At 37.5% G+C, this 20,082-nt stretch overlaps 5 protein-coding genes across 14 annotated transcripts in view; 2 read left to right on the top strand and 3 right to left on the bottom strand.

The window, feature by feature from the left end:
* The window catches only part of LOC126874972 (myrosinase 1), a 110,057-nt gene extending 103,397 nt beyond the window's left edge, over positions 1-6,660 (top strand). For 3 of the 4 annotated variants that reach the window (XR_007693154.1, XR_007693153.1, XR_007693152.1), the window contains 2 exons: positions 2,610-2,829; positions 3,670-6,660. The gene's annotated coding sequence lies outside the window, so the exon portion shown is untranslated. The remainder of the gene's footprint in view (positions 1-2,609; positions 2,830-3,669) is intronic. The other variant, XR_007693156.1, reaches the window with a different exon arrangement.
* LOC126875051 (filaggrin-like) lies at positions 2,840-19,094 on the top strand. Of its 7 annotated transcripts, XM_050637701.1 has the most exons (6): positions 10,735-11,909; positions 11,986-12,094; positions 12,220-12,447; positions 12,659-12,862; positions 16,838-17,582; positions 17,959-19,094. In XM_050637701.1, exons 5-6 carry the CDS (start codon positions 16,868-16,870, stop codon positions 18,438-18,440), a joined length of 1,197 nt encoding a protein of 398 aa, XP_050493658.1. In that variant the 5' UTR covers positions 10,735-11,909; positions 11,986-12,094; positions 12,220-12,447; positions 12,659-12,862; positions 16,838-16,867; the 3' UTR covers positions 18,441-19,094. The 7 variants fall into 7 exon arrangements, with proteins under 7 accessions (XP_050493621.1, XP_050493679.1, XP_050493638.1 ...); XM_050637691.1 differs by lacking the exon at positions 12,220-12,447; XM_050637722.1 differs by lacking the exons at positions 10,735-11,909; positions 11,986-12,094; positions 12,220-12,447 and adding an exon at positions 10,267-10,414.
* LOC126875129 (uncharacterized) lies at positions 6,807-10,711 on the bottom strand. Its single transcript, XM_050637856.1, has 3 exons — positions 10,563-10,711; positions 9,188-9,690; positions 6,807-8,870 (listed from the first exon to the last, which is right to left on the bottom strand). The coding sequence occupies exons 1-3, from the start codon at positions 10,695-10,697 to the stop codon at positions 8,654-8,656; spliced, it is 855 nt and encodes a 284-aa protein (XP_050493813.1). The 5' UTR covers positions 10,698-10,711; the 3' UTR covers positions 6,807-8,653.
* LOC126875107 (uncharacterized) lies at positions 12,858-14,497 on the bottom strand. Its single transcript, XM_050637840.1, has one exon. The coding sequence runs from the start codon at positions 14,495-14,497 to the stop codon at positions 13,577-13,579; it is 921 nt and encodes a 306-aa protein (XP_050493797.1). The 3' UTR covers positions 12,858-13,576.
* On the bottom strand, positions 18,410-20,067 carry LOC126875168 (histidine-rich glycoprotein-like). The gene has a single exon (XM_050637904.1). The coding sequence runs from the start codon at positions 20,064-20,066 to the stop codon at positions 19,323-19,325; it is 744 nt and encodes a 247-aa protein (XP_050493861.1). The 5' UTR covers position 20,067; the 3' UTR covers positions 18,410-19,322.
* Between the last annotated feature and the right edge of the window lie 15 nt (positions 20,068-20,082).

The following is a 20,082-nucleotide window of genomic DNA, read 5'->3' on the forward strand; positions in this document are numbered from 1 at the left end:
AAATTTTATGAATTCAATGTCAAGCTATTTTATCCACTATTGCAAATCAAGAGGTAGCATAGTCAGAGGAAATCTGTGCGAAGACACTAATAACAGAGCGCGTAAATAACGCGATTTACGGTGGTCGGCCGACGCGCAACATACGTCGCATACCGTCGTAACATAAGCCGGGACAGAGCATAGTCACCAGGTCGGCAGATATATACACGTCACAATTGCACGAGCAACACATGTATTCCGTGAACTGACGCAGGTATGCGTCCCGGTGCGATGGCAAAGGGCTCGCCTAATTGTTGCTAGTAGCGTTCGTAGAATACAGCCGGTTCAGTAGCTTCGTTTTGCTGTGTGCGATTCGCTGCCAGCTTCCGTATGGACGCACGTGTTCTGTCGTATATATTAGCCAGACCGTACGTTCCTTGGCGAGAATATACGTGTTAATGGATCCTTGCACGCTGAGTTAGGTTCATCTGGCAGATAGACATGCACATTGCCAGCAACACAGCTCTAATTACCGAGACTGCTTCGCAACACATTGGCTCGCAGGCGACAACGATATGACTTTCCAAAGCAAACGCCGGCTTCAACTTCTCCAATTGGTTGGTCATAATGCTTGTTCAATTTGTAGCGATAGTCAAGTTAACTTGGTCGAAGGTTAGGCTGTTATGTACGTTCTCATCGTTGATGAGTTATGCTACTGTTGCTAGATAGCCGGCGATGTTTAGCCCGAATTGATGTTCATGCGGAAATTACACATATGGGACGTACATGGAACAGTTTGGATATTTGAAATAAATCATTCTTTGAAACTAATTATTTACAGCACTTGATTTTTGTTGTAATATATGGTAATTTTTATATTGTATGTAATTTATTATTGATTTGATATGGACAAAGGTCGTTGGGTCATTTATATTTAAGGATCAAATGGATTCACCATATAGCATATGTATTCGAGATTTAAACGAGTACAAATTCTTTTTAGTTCACTTTGTTATTTTAACCATACATTTTCAGCTATTTTTAAATACTAAAGTATCTGTGAATTTTATAAAAGATATATAACGATCGATCTCATTAAATAATTAAGTTCATAATATTGAAACTTAGGTAGTGAATCTTATAGGGACGCAATGTATAACTTTGGAAGCTGACGGTTAATAGTTTAGTAAATCTAATGCTTCTTGTTACAGAGAAAATTTTCACCTGTCACGGGCATCTTAGTAGGAAGCATTTAGCAGATGTTAGTTTTGCAATTCACATTTATCTCTGAACACATTAAAGTCAACTACAGTTACAGATTCAGGACAATTAGTTGTGTCTCGATCGAGTTTAGCACAGGACACGAATGCTATATAAATTTAGCTGTTCGTAACATGAAGTATAATGTCTACAATACAGTCAAATTATCTCTTAAACTCTAAATTTATTCTGAAAATAAAATCACAGTTACATCATCAATTCTCATTCATGCGCCCATCAACGTCAATTACGAAGCACCGTGCGTCATCGGTAAAATCGTTCAACAAAGCGAACAGCATCCGGCAAAGAAACATTAACTTCGATAAAACCATTTCGCGAGTAATGACGGCGTATTCAGCTCGAACGCGTGTTAATGCGTGGGAATTCCATTCGGAGGTGCCTTAATTCGACGACGCCTTTGTCATCGGCAACAACGATTCTGCTTGAAACAATTTCAAGGGAGGATTTCACTCTAGACGTAACTACGACGACGACGTCTGCACGCATGGCCACGACTGGCGGTGCAAGAGGATGGCGATCTCTCGACGAACTATTTCAATTCGCCGAACAATTCCCGATATTAGTGGAATTATGGGCGCTAGACGCGCGTATTCCTCGAAATACACGACAAGCCGCTACACAGGTAGTTAGAATTATGCAGATTAAGCTGGTTCGCTTGGCGTGTCCAAGTACGGAAGCTCCTCGACAAATGTCACGCTGGGTATGTTCTTCGATACTCGAGGAGAGGCGTAGAATCCTACTCACAGTGATATCCCTTTCCGTGTTGAGAATCCGTCCTGTATTCATTGGAATTTAACTGTTAGAGGAAAATGAGACTGGAGGATTGATAGAGTGGATATGACAGAAATTGGGAAAGCGTAAAGGAAGTTTAAGTAACTTTTACTTTTGGCTGGATAATAAAGTTTTGTCAAATCGAATATTATTTCTATATTATCAATATATTTGTCAATCAATCCCATATTACCAAAATTCTTTCTACATTTCGTTTTTCTCGTATCATTGATTACGTGTATCTTTGGCTTCTATAAAGCTTGATCGATGTGTCAACTACGTTTCAAAGCCGTACAGCTTGTGTTTATTTTCCACTACGTCGAATTAAAATTCACCCACTTAATCATGCGGTGGTATTATCAGAAAATCGACAAAAATGCGCTTATCACGTTTTATAACGTTAAATATTGCAGAAACTTACGATTTCCAATTCTGTAATTCTAACTTTAATTCTAATTTTTAACTCCTTAAGAATCCCAGGAACCTAACAGTTTACAGATTTTCTATCTTCTGAAATCAACCAGAATTAAATCTACTCGACGATAAATAGAATTTCCACCGTTCGATTATTCTCGCAGATCCCAGCGCAACCAACAAGGGGCAATCGTATTCGTCAAGATTGGATGCCGATAAAACTTTAAATACCGCCATCGACATTAGCGCGGGGCCGATCAACCTGATTCCCCATCGCCTTCTTGCCTTCGTGCCTAAAGTCGAGCGGAAGGGGAATCTTACGACGTGGTCGTAACTCAAACAGCCGGCCTCTATTTCTACGCAGAAGTAAGATCGACGTCGGCCGTAAGTATACCATCCAAGATAGATTAGGATTCGAGTCGTGGCGACTGTTCGTTCTGGAGTCCTCCTCTCAAAAACGATCCCGTGCCGATCTCAAAGCCGTAATGATTAATGGAGTTAGGGCGGTGCGCGCAGTTCCGTAATACCGTGGCAACTATCGAGTCGGAATTACAGTTGAGAAACTTCGAGGTGAGTTAGGGGACCGACGTCGTCTCGGTCGGGGATCTACCCTGTCTCCTTGGCTCCGCAGCTATCCGACCACGTTCCAAACTCGATTTGATTTTGATTCGACATACACTGGAAACGCATTTAATGCATGCGCTTACGTGCCAAGTACGCGTGTATCGACTAAGAATGAACATCGCTTCGTGGATCATGCAAACGCCGGTTTGAACATCTTCGGGGCTGGTTAGCATTTAGAGCGACTCACTACGTCTCTCTACGTCGGCGTATGTTCTCCAACTTATTAATGTTAAGGAGAGGATATAATATTTTGACGTACTGTGAAGAGCACACGAGTAGATAAACCCTTGTTACGATTATATTCTTATCATCCGGATCACGATATGCCCTAATTTGAATAAGATCCTAGATACCGATGTATACAGGAATAATCGAGTCGGCGTGGAATCGTACATTTTTATAAAAATGAAGTTCGTGTATGAAATAAAATTTATGCGCGAAATAAAAGTTCCTTCAATGCTGATACAAATCGTCAGTCTTCCTTGATAAAGAATACGACACATTGTCTCACATTTTCTTCTTTTTGATGCCTGCTTCTAATCTTCCAATGGAACGGTTCTCCTCTTACCACTTTGAATTTTTAACGTTCCTGATTATCAGGCGAAACAGAAAGGGATTAAAGCGAATCTCGATGCAAACGCGATTCGCCTGACCGAGCGAAGAGACGACACTTCCGAAGACCCTTCGGGACTGAATTAAATCGATAGAATTCGACACCGGGTTTCCGCTAGAAAAACCACACTTCTGTGACAGTTGAAAGCGCCCCATCGACGACACAACGATTTGTCGTCACTTTGAATTCCTCCGAAGCAATTTTCCCCCTGGGGTAATATCGAGCGGGCGGCAAAGAACGTTTGTCATCCTTCTGCATCGACGAGAGTCTACGTTAAACAGGAATCCACCATCGATTCTACGCCCCTCGTTAAGTGTCCCAGGTAACGGGTGCGCATTGCGCTGTTCCTTTTTATGTCGGTCATTGTTCCAGTGATTTCAAACGCGGAAATGTAGCGATGAAATTTTACGTAATTTTTAGACGTATGTCATATTGAACGGAATATGGCGTGGTAATATTAAGAATGTAGAAGTCTCACGATTATCGTTTTATGATTGATTTTTTGTACGACCAATAAAATTTTAACAATTTCTTTTTTTTCGTGTAATATTTGTAATTGCGTAATCGTTCTAGCGCAATGAGAAAAGAATAGTAAGAGGTAAATAATACATTTTTGTTAGAGCATATGAAAAAGAACTAAGTAAAATTTCGTACATGATATTTGGTCGGATATTATATCCAGTATTTTCGATTTTTTATTAACTCCTCGTATCATCCTCTCACTGTACCTAACAATATTTTTGCCTGATGTACCTTTTAATCGAAGTTACCTGCACATGCTTCGAGTGGTCTATATTTATGTAACGTTTTTTATATTTATATTCATAGAGTATCCTAGCCAAGCTTAACTAGGAAAAAAAACACGGAACTCTTCATACATATTTAAATATATACATAGTACAATCAAAGAGCGAAGAATATATAAACCAATATCGCAATTTATAAAATATAGCCAATGATATTGTATAAAGGAAATCTTTAAAATTTCTTCCAAACTTTTTCCGCCATTTCTATCATTCTCTGTATCTGTAAATGTGAATGATCAAATGAAAAGAGGTTGTTCAATGCAAGTGCGTTACGTCAGTCTCTGACATTCATGGAGTGGCCCTGTAAGAGATTGAAATATGAGAAATTCTGTGATTTCAGGTTGAATATGTCTTATGCGAAATGAATTGCAGCTAATGAAAGTATTAATACCTTTAACATACGATCTTTTCATAGCAGACATAGCGTGAAGTCTACCTACGAAAGGAAGGAAGCATGTGAAGTATTCTTAATATTAAATTTTAATTGCGAGAAGAGCCAAGAAAAATGTTTCAAGTAGAGAATGTAAGGAATTTAGAATGGAGGATGTACATGATTATTTAATTTCATATGGAGCAATTTCAGGTACACTTCAAATTAGTTGCTCAAATTTGATATTTTTAATCAGAGTTCTATGCTATTCTACCTCCAAATGTTTAAACTGTGCTCTGGTAAACAATTAACTGATTTCTACATAGACCACGACATCCTCTTGTATTACAACGTAGAGTATAGATTACGATCTCATTACGGTCGATATAGGATATGTGTATTGAATTAAAGCAAATGTAATTGTATTTTCACGGACGATTAAGTTCTGAACCTACATCTAAATTAATCCAATCCCTAATAGTACTTAATCACTTTGACAAAACGTAAAACCCACTATAATTCGGAAACTCGAAGTCAACGTTAAAACATACGTTATTCCAAACCATTTTATTATTTTTATCGCGAAATTGACTTATAAATTGTCTTTGCTCGTTGCAGAAGCTCTTTCTGTTCGTTCAACCGACAAACGTCAAATGTAACAAAGGTCGTATCGATGAAAAGAATTTCATTGCATCCGCGAAAAAAAAGAGGAAATGGGTGAAATTTTACAGCGGAGCAAAGTGGCGGATACGCTAATTTCTCGTCACACGACTCGATTTTACAGGCCATAAAAAGGCGCGTATAATTCGAATGAATGACACGTATTCTGATAAAAGTTGATTTACAATAGTTGCTTAATCCTCGCCGAACGAAGGCTGAATATCATTGTTGTCACGAGGCTAGAATATTTTATTTTATAGTCTTAATGTTTGCGTAAACAATTTCTACTTTAATTACGATAAAACAACTCAAAAGGTTCTTTGCCCGTACGTGATAATTTTTATTTCAAAAAAATATAGTCGTCAATATAGTTTCATAGAGTAATAATATGTTAATAATACGCCACCGTGCGTAAATAATCGTAGTATTGTGATCGTAGTGGATAAAAGGCCTAAGAGATATCGAGTGAACTATAAACAATGTCGCGACAGCCGAGGCGACGTTCGGCCCATCAATGTGTCGTCGGTCCTTCGATTGAATAGTTTCGTAGAAAAGGCTTACGTGATCCTGTTGTGGAACACGTGCGTTGTGGGCTTAAGAAAAGGTAAAGGGATGCTAGAACAGTCAGTGTCAGTGGAGAAGTCAGAGAGTGCGAGTTGCGTTGTCGGGATAGTGTTGCTAGAGTGTTGTCGAGAGAGTATGGTCCGTGTGAGAGTGAGAGAGAGAGAGAGAGAGAGAGAGCGTTGGGTCCGTGGTGACGAGACTTGCAAATTAACTATTGAGTTGTCTAAATTATAGTGCGTTATTGTGATTAGTTCACGTTAAACAACCATCGTTCTTCTGTTTAATCAACATCTGTGCAATCCATTTATTGTAAATAAATCATCAATAATATTTATTCCCGATAATACATAATGAAAAATAGAAATAACATTTTCTTTAGTACAATTAGTTGAATCTACAAGTATTTACCTATTTACAGTGGAACGTGTCTGACATAACACGGTTCGATGCTCATTCTACTTAAAGTCGCGTCAGTATGCGTTGAACTGTTTCTTTGGTTCGTATAATTTTACTTCTGTATTTTAATTATAACGTGTATAATTTTTGATGTTCTTTATATTATTAGAAAATTTTAATTATTTAAGAAAAATATGTGTTCGACACTACCGTTCATAAGTGTTTGTACACTTTGATCGATCTGTAGAAATTGTATGTGAATTTTAACAGTGTTCAGATTAATAATGAACGTTAGAGGTTCAGAAACTTTTAAGCAGTAATATGGTCTCACTTGAGAAAAACTTCTTTATCTTCGCTAAGTTCGTACTTTCTCGTGTTCCTTTGTAGAACGTTTCGTTTAATTCTTCTTGTGTTCGTTTTGCACCAGGGCAAAAGCGCCTTTCCGTTTAAACCGCTCGACAAACAGAGCTTCCGGTTACATATTGGCTTAACATCCGACCGGATGCTTGTGCGGGACTTAATACTATACGTATCGTATGTCTGCATGATATTTCCCCGTTGTTTATTATGGAAAGTCGTGTTTTTTGTGTATATAAGCGACTGCGAAAGCAAATGTACCTGTTACATGGACTTTGCTTTTTGCTTGTAGCAAAAGATACTTTCCGTTTATTGTGAATAATTTTTTTTATGTAACATATCTTCCTCAAACACGAAAACCATTTTATAGTTTTTAGATGAGATCGAAGAATCGTGTATATGTAATTTATAGTTTGTAGAATACGTGGAACGATATGAAAGGACTGGAGCAAAAGAATAGACAACCAAATTCAATTTTTACTTCGATGAATTTTGTATGTTTCTTAGGGAAATTCATGATTTCCTATGATTTTTGTACATTATTGTATTTTACGAAGCTCTTCAAGAATTTGTCTTACGTTCTCTTGCAAAATACATGATTTTCTCCGATTTTTACAACCGTATCGTGAAATATGCGAACAAGAGTTTCCCACCATCACGGAATTAAGCAGGACAATGAGCCCAATTAAGGCCAATTGTGATCTATGCAAATATAAATACCATATAATTTATTCTTAACAGAAATGAAAGGATAAAATTCTAACGATTTGACATATAAAATTTCTGTGATTTCTAAATTAAGAAATTATAATGTCGAAAATATTAGCAATTAAATTAGACGGGTTAACAGATTAAATCGTATTCATAGATCGATCGTGATACTTCGTAGATTTCACTTTGCGCAACTCATTTATGATTCTACATAATCGATTTCCATCGATTGAATGCCTATCTCATAAAACGACCACGATCGCATGGTTAAATCATAGCGGCGGCTAGTGTTTGCAGACGCCGCATCCGAATTCCGGCAATAACTGAGCCGGTAATGGACGATCGGGCGTCTGTCTGAAATTGTTTTACAAATGAGTCAACTGAGCCGGCAATAGATCAATTCGGTCGGCAATTTGCCGGCCACTTTCAAACCTGTCGACAGTAAAAATACACGGAACGCGATTTATGTGTCGCGGATCGGTTTCATTCCGCGGGCGGAACCTCGTTACAACAACGAATCGCCACGTTCGACGACTATTATTTCTCTCCTGCGGTCGTGACAGACGCGTTCAATTGACGTCCCGCAATGTCGAGCTTTCATTCCGCGAATCGAACTTAGCAACCGAATTCGCCTCGACTGGAAACTGTCTACGATTCTGTACGGTATTTGTAATTCCATCGTTCACAAAAGTTGCGCTTCGAAATCCGGCTTCGTATCGAGACGGGGCTTACAAGTCAAATATCGAGAATTTCATTTAAATGTTACCACCGCTTTATTCTCTTCGATTGGCAAACTTTCGCACGACCTATAGCACCGGAGCCGTCGAACTCTGCGTATTCGTGGAGACTAAAGCGAGAATGAATATCTTTCCTCTAATTATATTTATAAATTCCGAAGACGAGAAGTCAAGTATCCCAAACAATCAGTCTTTTATACTTTCTGCAAACTTAAGAGATTTGTCAAGAAAGAAACGTTATTGAACCTAAAATAATTCATAGAACGTAGCAGGATTAGAAATAAAAAGGCCGAGGATTATCGATTATCATCTTCGATAAATATTAACAATTTTAATAATTGACAAACGCAAGAATGTAAGAACATTTATTTTACTTTTCTGGAAACGGAGCAGATGTTGTTGTTTTACAATCCTTATAAGGAAGGCAGTAGGTTTTACAATATCGTAAACGATCAACGAAGACGCGACACGTAGTATGTGGTTCCTTAACATGGTTGAAGATGACTTTACCGTTTTTCACATATTGATCGAATGGTATATCCCAGATCATTGGCCATCCAAAACCTTGGGCTATCTTTGCACAATAGCTGTGTCGAAAAGAATTTCATTAGATCGTTGATGGACTTATACATTTAAGAAAAGAATGCAACTTCTTATCCTAAGTACATAAAAAAACGAGAGTTATTTTCTGTCTAAGATAGTTGCTGATGTAGTGCTCGAGTTATTTTATTTTAATACAGTTGGAATGAAACTTTCGTGTCTTTTATTGCTTTCCTATAAGACAACGAATATCGCAAAATGCTTTCTTTTTATGGCTGACGAGTTAAATTTTAATCGATCGATTTCCAGATAGTTTTCAACACTTTTACATTCTTACGTCGTTACGAAAGCGTTTGTGCATTACCTGCTATTGCAATCTAGTCTGAACAATCGGTAGCCACAGTCGCGTGCCAAGTGCCAGCTTTCCTGGATCAATCTTTTGGCGATTCCTAAACCTTGATACTCACAACTTACTGCTAAACTGCATTGTTCAAAGATAAGTCTTACGGGAAAACGTTCCCAAACTTTAGGTGCTTCGAGTACGAAAGCGAAAAATTCGATAAGATCGCGAAGAGGTCCGTCCTCGCAGCATCTTGCCAATTTGCATAACATTTTCTGTTCGTTATGGTCCGTTATACAATTTAGGGCAGCGCCAATTATACAATTCTCTCGATTCTCAGCGATGATCGAGTATCCGGCCTTTACTTGTTCTAGCATCATACGTCTCCAAATAGGTGGGGCCTCTGTACCTCCGAGACCAATGTTGATGACTACCGGTTCGTGTTTGTAGTATGCTTCGCACATGAAATCTGCTACGTTCTCGTAATCGGGAGGTAGAGCTAAACGAGTTGTGAAAAATGGTTTATCCTGAAAATCCATTGATCAATTTGTAAGTACACAGGAATTTTCAAAGATATAAGTAGGGTCTTCTGTAAATGTTCGAATTTTTTGTTGGATTTTTGGCATAAAATGGTTGTCTGTTTGAAGAGTTTCATTAAATAGTACAATATTTATTGAATAATATGTTAAATTACACATGTTATGATTTATTGATTTAGACTGTTATCGGGGATGTTGTTTTAGTAAATTCATAATTCATGCGTAATACCTTGAATAAAATATTACAGTTGAATTTTGATTATTTGAACGAATCGTCACTCATGCGAATGCAGCAATAATTATTTCATATTATGAAGAAACATGTTACTATTTATATGGTCACTACTGTAGATAAGATAAAGAGGAGATAGACAAATCGACAAAATTAACGAATTGTGTATTGTAAATAAAATATATACTGTAAAGTGTGAAATTACGACATATAGAATTTGTAATTAATTTTTGGGTTAGAATAGTAAGCATACGCATATAAAAATTAGCCCTAATTTCTACGATATGTAACATCGTGATGTAAGTTGAAACATAATATAGAGAATATTATATCAAGAGAACAGACATATTCCAGTAAAATTAAATGTGCGGAAACGTATATTGGATTTGTGGACGACATTAATTTCATATTAGAAGCTTTAAAATTGCACGTGTGTATAAGAAGATCGAAGCGATGGATATTTTCTTCAACGAAATACAGGTAAGTTATACATACACAAGTAATTTGTACAATGCTTTTTAATTATTAAAGTAAATGTAAGTGTGGACGATGTAATTGTACTTCTGTATAGGTTATATACGTAACCATTGCAGATTAAATCTACAACTATAGTAAAAAGTGCACTTACGTTGCATTTTACTTTCAAATTTTTTGCCGTACAATGAAAAGTTGCTCTCCTGCTTCCAATTCGACAGTATTTCGAAACATGTCTGAGGCATTTGCGGATGGAACTACTATACATTTTCAAGAGCGACGCAGCCATTTCATTTCGTTCAGTGCTCCTTTCCGATAAAATAACATTTTCCTTCGATCGCTATGTTACATTTTTTAAATTACTTCTAGCTTACTTGCAATCGATTGAAACGCGCATATACGCGGAGGATTTACCTCCTCTTACGTATAATATTGTATCTCGATTCGCTTAATCGTTCGATGTTTCAAACGTCAGCCAAAAAATCTATGTACGTATGTACGTATATTTCGGTTAACGAGAGTACGAGACAAACTCACGCCAAAGATAAATTAATGTCATAATAAAATATTATCCCATAAATTAATTCGATAACCGTGAAATCAACGAGTTGTTTGATCGTCGTCGAAATAAACAGCAAACACGGATTATCCAGGTGGCGCTCAAAAACACTCGACATCATCATCCCCGAATATGATTTTTTAAGGCCGTATTAATCTTGCTCCTCCGACGTGTATGGTGTTTACCATTAGTGATCAAGCGGATTAATTTTTTCGCTTTTCTAATTCGATACGATGTCGAGGCTATCGTGTCGCTGAATTATTATTATATGTATAAGAAATTATTAATCGTGTTATGTTTCGTTGCGGAATTTGCTCGTATATACGCAACTTCACACACTTGTGAATGACAGTGTACGAGCTTGGCGATACATGTGACGCGCGAATTACATAAATGTACGAGAAACCGAAGACCCGCGAGCTGCATTAGATTTTGAAAGAGCAGGTAAAACGATAACTCACACACGGCTCTATTCATTCATGACCGTTGTACGAAATGATATGGCAGCCTGCAGACCAGCTGATTTATGTATTACTCGCACCGCGTTTCACCGCCTCTGATATACGGTTATCTATACGCACGCGCGCTCACACGTACGCATACGTTACGTACATAGACTTATATGGACATACACACGCATACATATACGCTCGTATAGTGACGTGTGCACACGCCACTTTTGTCTTGATGTGTTGCGTGTATATGTGTGCGTATACAAGATTGAGAGAATCCGTAACTCTACACTAGCACATCAAGATTTCTGCCGGTCTACAAACGCGTATGCACTTAGGTATCGTAGAGACAAGTGTATAGCTACGATATACATTCAGCGCGGATCATACGCTCGTGCCTGAACGTATGTAAGATAGAGGAACGCAAAGGGGTAGCGAAATAGAGGTACAGAAATGGTTAAATGGGTCACCGGATACGGGCTTGTTTCACGTAAGTTACCTACATGTTTCTGATTTTATTAAAGGTGCAAATGGTTGCTTTAGGAATATTCTACTTTCGTTACAAGGGGCAAATGTTTGGATTTGAATGAAATCCTTCCTGACTTCGACCGGTCTCTTTCTTCAGATAGAGAAGTTTGTGTTAGTCATTCAACAGAATAATATTGAACGTATAAAGTAAGAGAAATTTTGTGTAGATATTTCTTTTAGAGTAACTAGGCAGTTTTTTTTCATAAACTTCGTGTTTATTGGAAGGTAAAAAAATCGTTATTTACATGATCTTTTGTTTCCATTTCACGTAGAAAATTCTTTTGAAACACTGAAAGCTCTTTTCTCGCTCGAAACGAAAGCAACTTTAAGATATAAAAAGTTGGAGCATAAAAATACATATTATGTAATATCCATCAATAGACATGAAAATATGGTGGTTGTTATTATATCGCGATCTAAACCAAACGCGCTATAAATCTTCAAAAATAACACTTCCAAGAGAAAACAAACCTGCCTACTCAGTTTAGAAGCATTCACAGGTACACGAGGACTGTAGACTATCATATGTTCGAAATGATAAAGATAATGAGACAATGCTATATGTATATATATTTATTTATTTATATATATATGTACATATATCTATATATAAAAATAGACGTGCTTGCATCAATTATTCTCTTTTATTCTCACTTCATCCGATACACCGAAAGATTACAATTTATCACATTATTAATATCCATTAATCAGGGGCTTGCTGACACGTGAAACGAGGGGATCCCGTGCATCATATAAATAAAACCAGCGAAGAAAAAAGGAAACTGAACAATACGTTCCTGATGAAGTAGCGGCAAATGCGAGAGTGTATTTTGGATCTCCAGATTCGCCTGTCGAATCAATGACACTCGAAATGAGAAATTCTGGATCGCTAGGAAGATTGCTATTCTAGTTAAGGTGAAGAGAAGTGGACGAAAATATATGTTCCACAAATGTAAACGAATTTTCCTTCCATCTTAAAGCGAGTGTTTTTAAACGTGGAGTGTCTTTCTTGTAGAAAATTTCCTTCAAGAATAAAGCGTTTTTAATTAAATATGAAACATAAAATCCAGAATGAAGAAGATGAAATTAAATACGTTCACCAACCGTGCATTAATAATTGTATAAATATATCAAATTAAAAGAAACATCTCATGACGTGAAATATTCAATAATATAATATAAAAGATATTCGTATATAACATATAGGTCCACCCTTAACATACAAAACAGGTAGCAATTTGTAAAAGTTGAAGAAACTTCACAGTAATATCGATCTACAAATTGCGTTGTAATTACCCAAATATATCGCAATACCTAAACAATTAATTAGCACATATAATACAATCTCTCTCAGTTATCGACTTATCGCATTATAAATATCAATATGTTTGCGGGGTAAACTAACGTGTAATAAATTAAAGGCAGGCATATTCATAAAGCAGTAACGAATCACAACACATTTTCAATTTATTTTAACAAATAAGATCTACGCTCTTTTCGTGCACGCAAACAGTTTCAGCCTCCGTAAAAAGCGCACGCGAGTGAACGCGCTTTCATTTGACCGAAGCCAAACCTCTCACCGACGTTTCTGTTTGCCTGCTTTGCGAATCCCTGGTAGTTTTTAAAGAATCAACCGTAACTACGCCGAGCCTTGTGACCTTTGGTTTCTCTACCAGCTTGGGAGTTCCCCGATATTTTCCGCTTACGAAGTTCTGATTCGTCGAAGCTGAAATCGTGAGCGTCACCCTTCTTGAATTTGCCTTCGATAGCAACGTATTTCTCTTTATATCTTCCGTGTTCCTTCGAATGACCGCCATGATCATCATTATCATAAAAATCATGATTCTTCTTATACTCGTCTTTGTGATAAACGTTACGATAACCAGCTGCCTTGTGATCCACCTGACTGCTGTCCTTCTTTTTATGTTTGCCTCCTTTTTTACTTCCAATCTGTTCTGCCCTTTGACCTGAATTGTCTTCCCTATTCTCATGAACTTTCTTCTTTCCACCAGCTTCAATATATCGTGTCTTCTCTTTTTTCTTCAAACTCTCACCTTTATATGCTTTCTCAAACGAAGAGGCCTTCTGATATCCTTTTTCACCAGTTACACTTGCAGATTCTTGGTTTTTAGACACTTGTTGATTACCGGCCTGTTCAATCTTCTTCAAAGATTCAATTTTGGGAACGGTTTGAGAAATTTGAGAGTCTGCGTGTTTCAGTTCCATATGATCAACTCCAGGAGGTTTGACACCTGTGTAGTGAGCCGGCAGTATCTCTGCGTCTGGCTCCAAAGGCATTCGAAACATTTGGAAATTCTTATCCACGCGTGGTTCTTTTATGGGGATCAACATCTTCTGAAAGCTCGTTCTATAGGATGGTTCGTCATCGCTTTCTTTGAAAGCTTGTTTCTTCTCAATACTTTTTGATTCATATCTCTCCCAAACATCATGATGCAATTTATCAGCTTGCGTGATACTAATTATGATCGTCGAGTACACATGTATGCAGAACGCTGCATTAATAGTATGCCACTCTCTGAAGATTCTCATTTTCTTGGTGAAATGACCAAAATTTATTTTGGCTTCAAAGCTTATTCGATTTCAATTTTGAATTTTGAATTTTGAATTTTGAATTTTGAATTTTGAATTTTGAATTTTGAATTTTGAATTTAAAATTTTGAATTTTGAATTTAAAATTTTGAATTTAAAATTTTGAATTTAAAATTTTGAATTTTGAATTTAAATTATATACATGTTAGCCTAATTTTAACATTCTAGTTGTTCTTCCAATATTTGAGATTTCAATTTAAATTATATACATGTTGGATAGATAACAGTATTCTCGTTGTTCTGGATCGTTTTCTTGGATACTGTTCGGGACACGCCAGCTCACGGAAACACTTTCGGTTCTACTGTAATCGCGACGAAATCAGCCGAGCTCTTTTATATGTCATGCGGTCCGCTCGAGCGATCGGCGCGATCGCCTCTCGCTCAGGATGGCTACAGAAGCTATGCATCGAAAAGAATAGGCTCTGTGGAAGTTTTGGCGATTTTATGAAATTTTTGCGTGACCTCGGGCTTCTTTTGTTACGTGCAAGGTCCTGTGCTTAATCTAGCATTCGATACACCTTTAGAACTGGAGAGAAACTATGCCAGCCTTGGGTAGATAATAGGCGTGGTGGGATTAGAGAAACGATAGGTGTTTCGGCACTTTCCTTTGCGTCCTTTACATAAGAATTGCGGTTTCTTCTGTGAGAAAGTGTAGTGTCTTTGAGAACTTACCGAGTTTAATCTTGCAAACGGTCGAGTTTACACAACAGTAGATTTTAGGTTAGTGGGATGAAATGATTATTTGAAGAACTTTGTTAACTAGTAGAATGTTTAGTAATTAATAAGTAAGATTGTACACACGGTCGTTTATGGATTTAGACATCAAATTAAATTAAATTTAAATTAAAGTAATTTAAATTTAAGTTACCTGTACTGCTTTAAATATAAAAATAATACTGTACTTAAAAATGACAAAATGATAGAACTAGAAAATAGTTTATACTGGAATAGAATGATCAATAGTAAAGTATTAACTTTCATAGCAAATATCTAATACCACTACCAACACTTCGTGTGAATTTGTAACACTGCGAGAATTTCATTGCATAACACCGATGTTTCTTATAATTCAACTTTTACGAGGTGTAAGCTTCCATTAGACTCATCGTGTTTTGCACATTGCTAAACTCGATTCTGCTACGCTGTTAAAAATTGTTTTTTAAAATTCCTCGTCCGATCCTACGGAACCAATCAAGCAGCAACATCGAGCTGCAAATAATTGCCGCTCGAATCGCCTCTGGCTTCCTTTTCACGCTGTCGAACGTGTTCGCGGGTTATAGAACGTCACGCGAATGATCCTGCCAGTATCATAAACTCGTCCATTTCAAATTACATCCAAATTTCAGAATTTCGCATTTACCATTCGGTTTCATGCTTGCACATGTTGCTTTTTTAAAGACAACAAATTGCGTAAATTTCTCATTGTCTATTTGGATATTATGCAACGATAATATATAATATTTTACTTAAATTAAACTTATTATAATTTCACTACAGCTTCGCAGATTCTTAAAAGTATCGCGTTACCCATCGCTAAATTAACAGTTTAAAATTTATCTACTACCCCCTTTGATTTTTACAATCTTACTTCCAGCCCAGACTAACCATGAAATTATAATTGTCTTATATTCTATTCGTAAATTTCTGTACATTTCTACACGTTCCTAAATATCAACATTTCTGTATAAATCACTTATACCTTTCGTACAATTTCGTAAATAGTATTTCATGCAAATTGTAACTTGAGAATAAAAAAGTTAAGGAGGAGCTAAGTATCTTGCAACATTAAAACCCGATAGAATCCTCGATGACGATGACCAAAGGTATCCCAAAGGGGACAAGCGATCGGTCAATGGCCATGCCAGTGTCGTATCGATGCATTACGCAAATCACCCATGCTTCCCTAGAACGCACGGCGGACAGGCCGGGTAGCCGTCAATAACACGGTGTACTTGAATTATCGAGCTCGGCCGTGGAATACTCTCGGTTCCACTCTACGATCCCTTATTCACCCAGCGAATCACGTGTATATATAAGGCGAAGTCGCCGATTCATAGACATACCAGTGTGTATTCCGGTTCACTGGCAATAACACTAACCATAGATCAATCAGGCGAACGTTTAATTTCTTAAAGCAACTCGCTCGTCGTACGTTACTCAACTAATATTGGTATTAGATTCTCTCGTTTGAATTTGCCGATTGTACCAATTCCTGTACATCTGCGTTACCATAAAATGTTATCCAGAGCACTAGTGTGCGTGTTCCTTCTAACTTGCCAGAGCGACGCTGCTCCAACGGCGAACGAGCGTATGACGTTGACGAAGATGATGGCGGAGGATCTCGACGGGACGGCCAGTGGCTACGTGTACAATCAGCAACAGGGTATTCCGGTTTACTACGTTCAGTACAGCAATCACGGAAGTGGACGGTACTACCATGCACCGGACGTCGTGCAGTACGTTGCTACACCTGTTGCACACAGTGTTCCTGAAACGACGCTTTTGCACCCCTATGTAAGCGCCGAGGATGTTGTGCGCTCCAACCACCAAGGAACTGTCAATTACGGTAACGAGCAATCGCTGGATCACTCAGTAGCCTCTACCAAGCCTCTGCTACGTGTCCCGTATTACGTTGATGGAAAGGTCGTCGAGAACGAGGGGAATGACAAAGAAGAAACACAGGAGAAGAGCGGCGACGAGGATCATAGTAACGAGGAAAGTATGGAGGATGATAGCGACGAGGAAGGAGGAGAGGAAGAGACTGATCATTGGGATGATATCGATGGAGAGATTCACGATGGATATCACGGTGGATCGGTGAAAACGTTCGACCATGGTGATGGTTACGATCATGAGGCAATCGGTGGATCTAAGGGTGATGAAGGTTTTTTGGAGGAAGGAAAGGGAGAGAAACACGCGAATGAAGAGTATTCGAAGAAAGTGATGAAGGGAGAAAAGGGATATAAGAAGGAGAAAGAGTTTAGTAAAGCGGAATCTGGCAGCGACGATAGTGGACACGAGGAAGGTTTGTTGTCTTTTGAAGGTTTGTTATATATGATGATCATGCGAAATTATGTTCGTAGATGTTATGGTTCGATATTACTGCTAAATTCTTTCCTCTAATATCTGGACTTTCGTAATATATCCATTATTTTAATACGATTTTGGAGCAAAAATTTTTAGTTGTTTACCATAATAACTTACTTCCTTTAGATTTTTTAACAATGAGTATGCGATCTTTAAACATTATTCGACTGCTCGGTCGTTAATGGGTTAAGAAGAAAAAATGAAATTTTTGTAGTAAAATGCTTCTATTTGCAAATTGTAGTATACTTGATTTATAATCAATACCCTCGTAGCAAAGTGAATCTGCATTCGCATAATCGCTGTTAAATGTTCAGGATACCATAAGAACGAAGGTAAACACAAAAAGGGACACGTGGTCGAAGATGAAAAACATGGTTCCCGCAAGGAGGCAGAGAAAGGCAAAGAAGGAAGTAGTTACGGGCATTCGTCCTACCATAAGAAGGGGCAGAAAACTAATGGTTTCCACAATGTCTATCACAAGGACGAATACAAGAAGGAAACGGACTTTTACGACGATGATTATAAGAAGGGTGATTTCGAGGAGTACGAGGAATTCGACAAAGGTTACAAGACCGGCGAGGGTGATTTTAAGAAAGGCGAACATCATTCTTCTGGACGTGATTATCAAGATCATGGAGAGAAAGGAAGTTACGATAAGGGACACTATGACAACCAGAATGAAGGTCAACAGGTCGAAGAAGGCGAAAAGTCGCATTATTCAAACCACGAGGATTATAATGTCGAAGAGGATTCAAAATCGGATAGAATACACGAGTTCCATAAAGGAGATGATTGATCGATATCGTATCATTTACTGTATCGGTGATATTATAAGCCGTGTTGTTGTTTTGTTTATATCGTAAACTACGTTCCATAATAATAAAAAAAAAATAGAGCATAACTACTGTGATTCTTCCTAATGTTAATTTTTATGTCAAAATTTTTTTGTCTAGATATGTCTAAAAATGTCTAAAATATGTGGCACTTAACTACAAAAATAGATCAGGAATAATTTGAAATGCGGAATTTAAATCGTGTTACTGTTACTTAACTGTTACTTAATCGAGTGATGTAATTGGAAAATATAAATTTAGAAAGTGTTATTGACCTAATTTTTTAAGGGCTGCTAGTGTAGCGTAACGTGTCTAATGCAAAAACTTAAAGTATTGGGAAACTTACTACAAATCGATAGATTCGAATCTGTCAAATAGAACAGAAGTATTGCTAAACAAAAGTTTTGACATAACCGCTGAATCCTAGACTGTTTCACTCTGCTATCCAAATAAACGAAGATTTTTATAAATAAACTGATCGTATCTCAGTAGAGTTTGTGATAGAACAAAATTAATAATTATTTAAGGATTCTTTTAAATAGTTATCATTATTTAAAAAAGTAATTGATGTTAACTCAAGTAAATTACAATTGTAATAAACATCACAAAGGATCCAAGTATTTTAATGTTTTCCCTATAATATAAATTGACCGTATTTTTCATAGAAACAAAATAGCATGATCGCGATAGATAACTCTACTTAAGCAACAAACAATTTTACAAGCAAGAAAATAGTTCATTTCAAACCAAATAACTTTCTTTTAGAAATTGTATTTATTTCGATCAGATACAAAGATCAACATAACACGATGTTCAACAAACATAACAATCAATAGGAATCATGCTTAATGTCCTTTCTTGAATCCCCACGACTTGTGATCATCGTGTTCTCCTTTCTTGCCATGATGAGAGTGATGACTATGATGCTCATCGTGCCCACCTTCGCTCTTATGTCCTTTATCATCGTGATGATGGTGTCCCTTTTCATAATGTCCTTTCTTTCCATAATGATCCTCGTGATCTCCATGATCATGATGTCCCTTCTTAAAGTGTCCACCCTTCTTGTGACCATGTTCGTGGTAATGACCACCATGATCTTCATGGTGTCCAGAATCATGGTGTTCATCGAAGAATTCTTTGTCCTTCTTAAATTCGTCTAATTTATGAACTTCATGGTGTCCCTTCGTGTTGTGTCCTTTTCCGTAGTGACCTTCTTCGTGGAATTTGTGTCCTTTCTCCCCCTTTTCTCCTTTATGGTGTTCAGAATAATAACCATCGTCATGATGATGACTCTTCTTGTGGCCTTCACCCTCATCGTAATGACCACTGTGATGATCTTTGTCATGATGTCCCTTTTCCCCTTTCTCCTGATGGTGAGACGACTTGTAGCCTTTCTCACCCTTATCACCGTGATTGCTGTGATGATCAGAATGATGCTCTCCGCCACCACCCTCTTCGTGATGATGATGATGATGGGAGGCTGCCACAGCTAGATCATCGTCTTCCTTGTAGATCTCTCGCGCAACGATCGAGCTCAACTGACAGACGATACAAGCAAACAATAGACAAATCGCTAGACGAGACTTCATAGCGGTGCCGATCGGT

The sequence above is a fragment of the Bombus huntii genome, chromosome 2, assembly GCF_024542735.1.
Source record: "Bombus huntii isolate Logan2020A chromosome 2, iyBomHunt1.1, whole genome shotgun sequence".
NCBI lineage: Eukaryota > Metazoa > Arthropoda > Insecta > Hymenoptera > Apidae > Bombus > Bombus huntii.

Coding starts and splice junctions, on each gene's coding strand:
- LOC126875129 (XM_050637856.1), bottom strand. CDS start 10,697: ATGGCTGCGTCGCTCTTGAAAATGTATAGTAGTTCCATCCGCAAATGC. Junction 9,691..10,562: donor ATTTGAAAGTAAAATGCAAC/GTAAGTGCACTT, acceptor ATGGATTTTCAG/GATAAACCATTTTTCACAAC. Junction 8,871..9,187: donor AGACTAGATTGCAATAGCAG/GTAATGCACAAA, acceptor TTTTCGACACAG/CTATTGTGCAAAGATAGCCC.
- LOC126875168 (XM_050637904.1), bottom strand. CDS start 20,066: ATGAAGTCTCGTCTAGCGATTTGTCTATTGTTTGCTTGTATCGTCTGT.
- LOC126875107 (XM_050637840.1), bottom strand. CDS start 14,497: ATGAGAATCTTCAGAGAGTGGCATACTATTAATGCAGCGTTCTGCATA.
- LOC126875051 (XM_050637664.1), top strand. CDS start 2,938: ATGGAGTTAGGGCGGTGCGCGCAGTTCCGTAATACCGTGGCAACTATC. Junction 3,016..16,837: donor TACAGTTGAGAAACTTCGAG/GTGAGTTAGGGG, acceptor CTAACTTGCCAG/AGCGACGCTGCTCCAACGGC. Junction 17,583..17,958: donor CGATAGTGGACACGAGGAAG/GTTTGTTGTCTT, acceptor TTAAATGTTCAG/GATACCATAAGAACGAAGGT.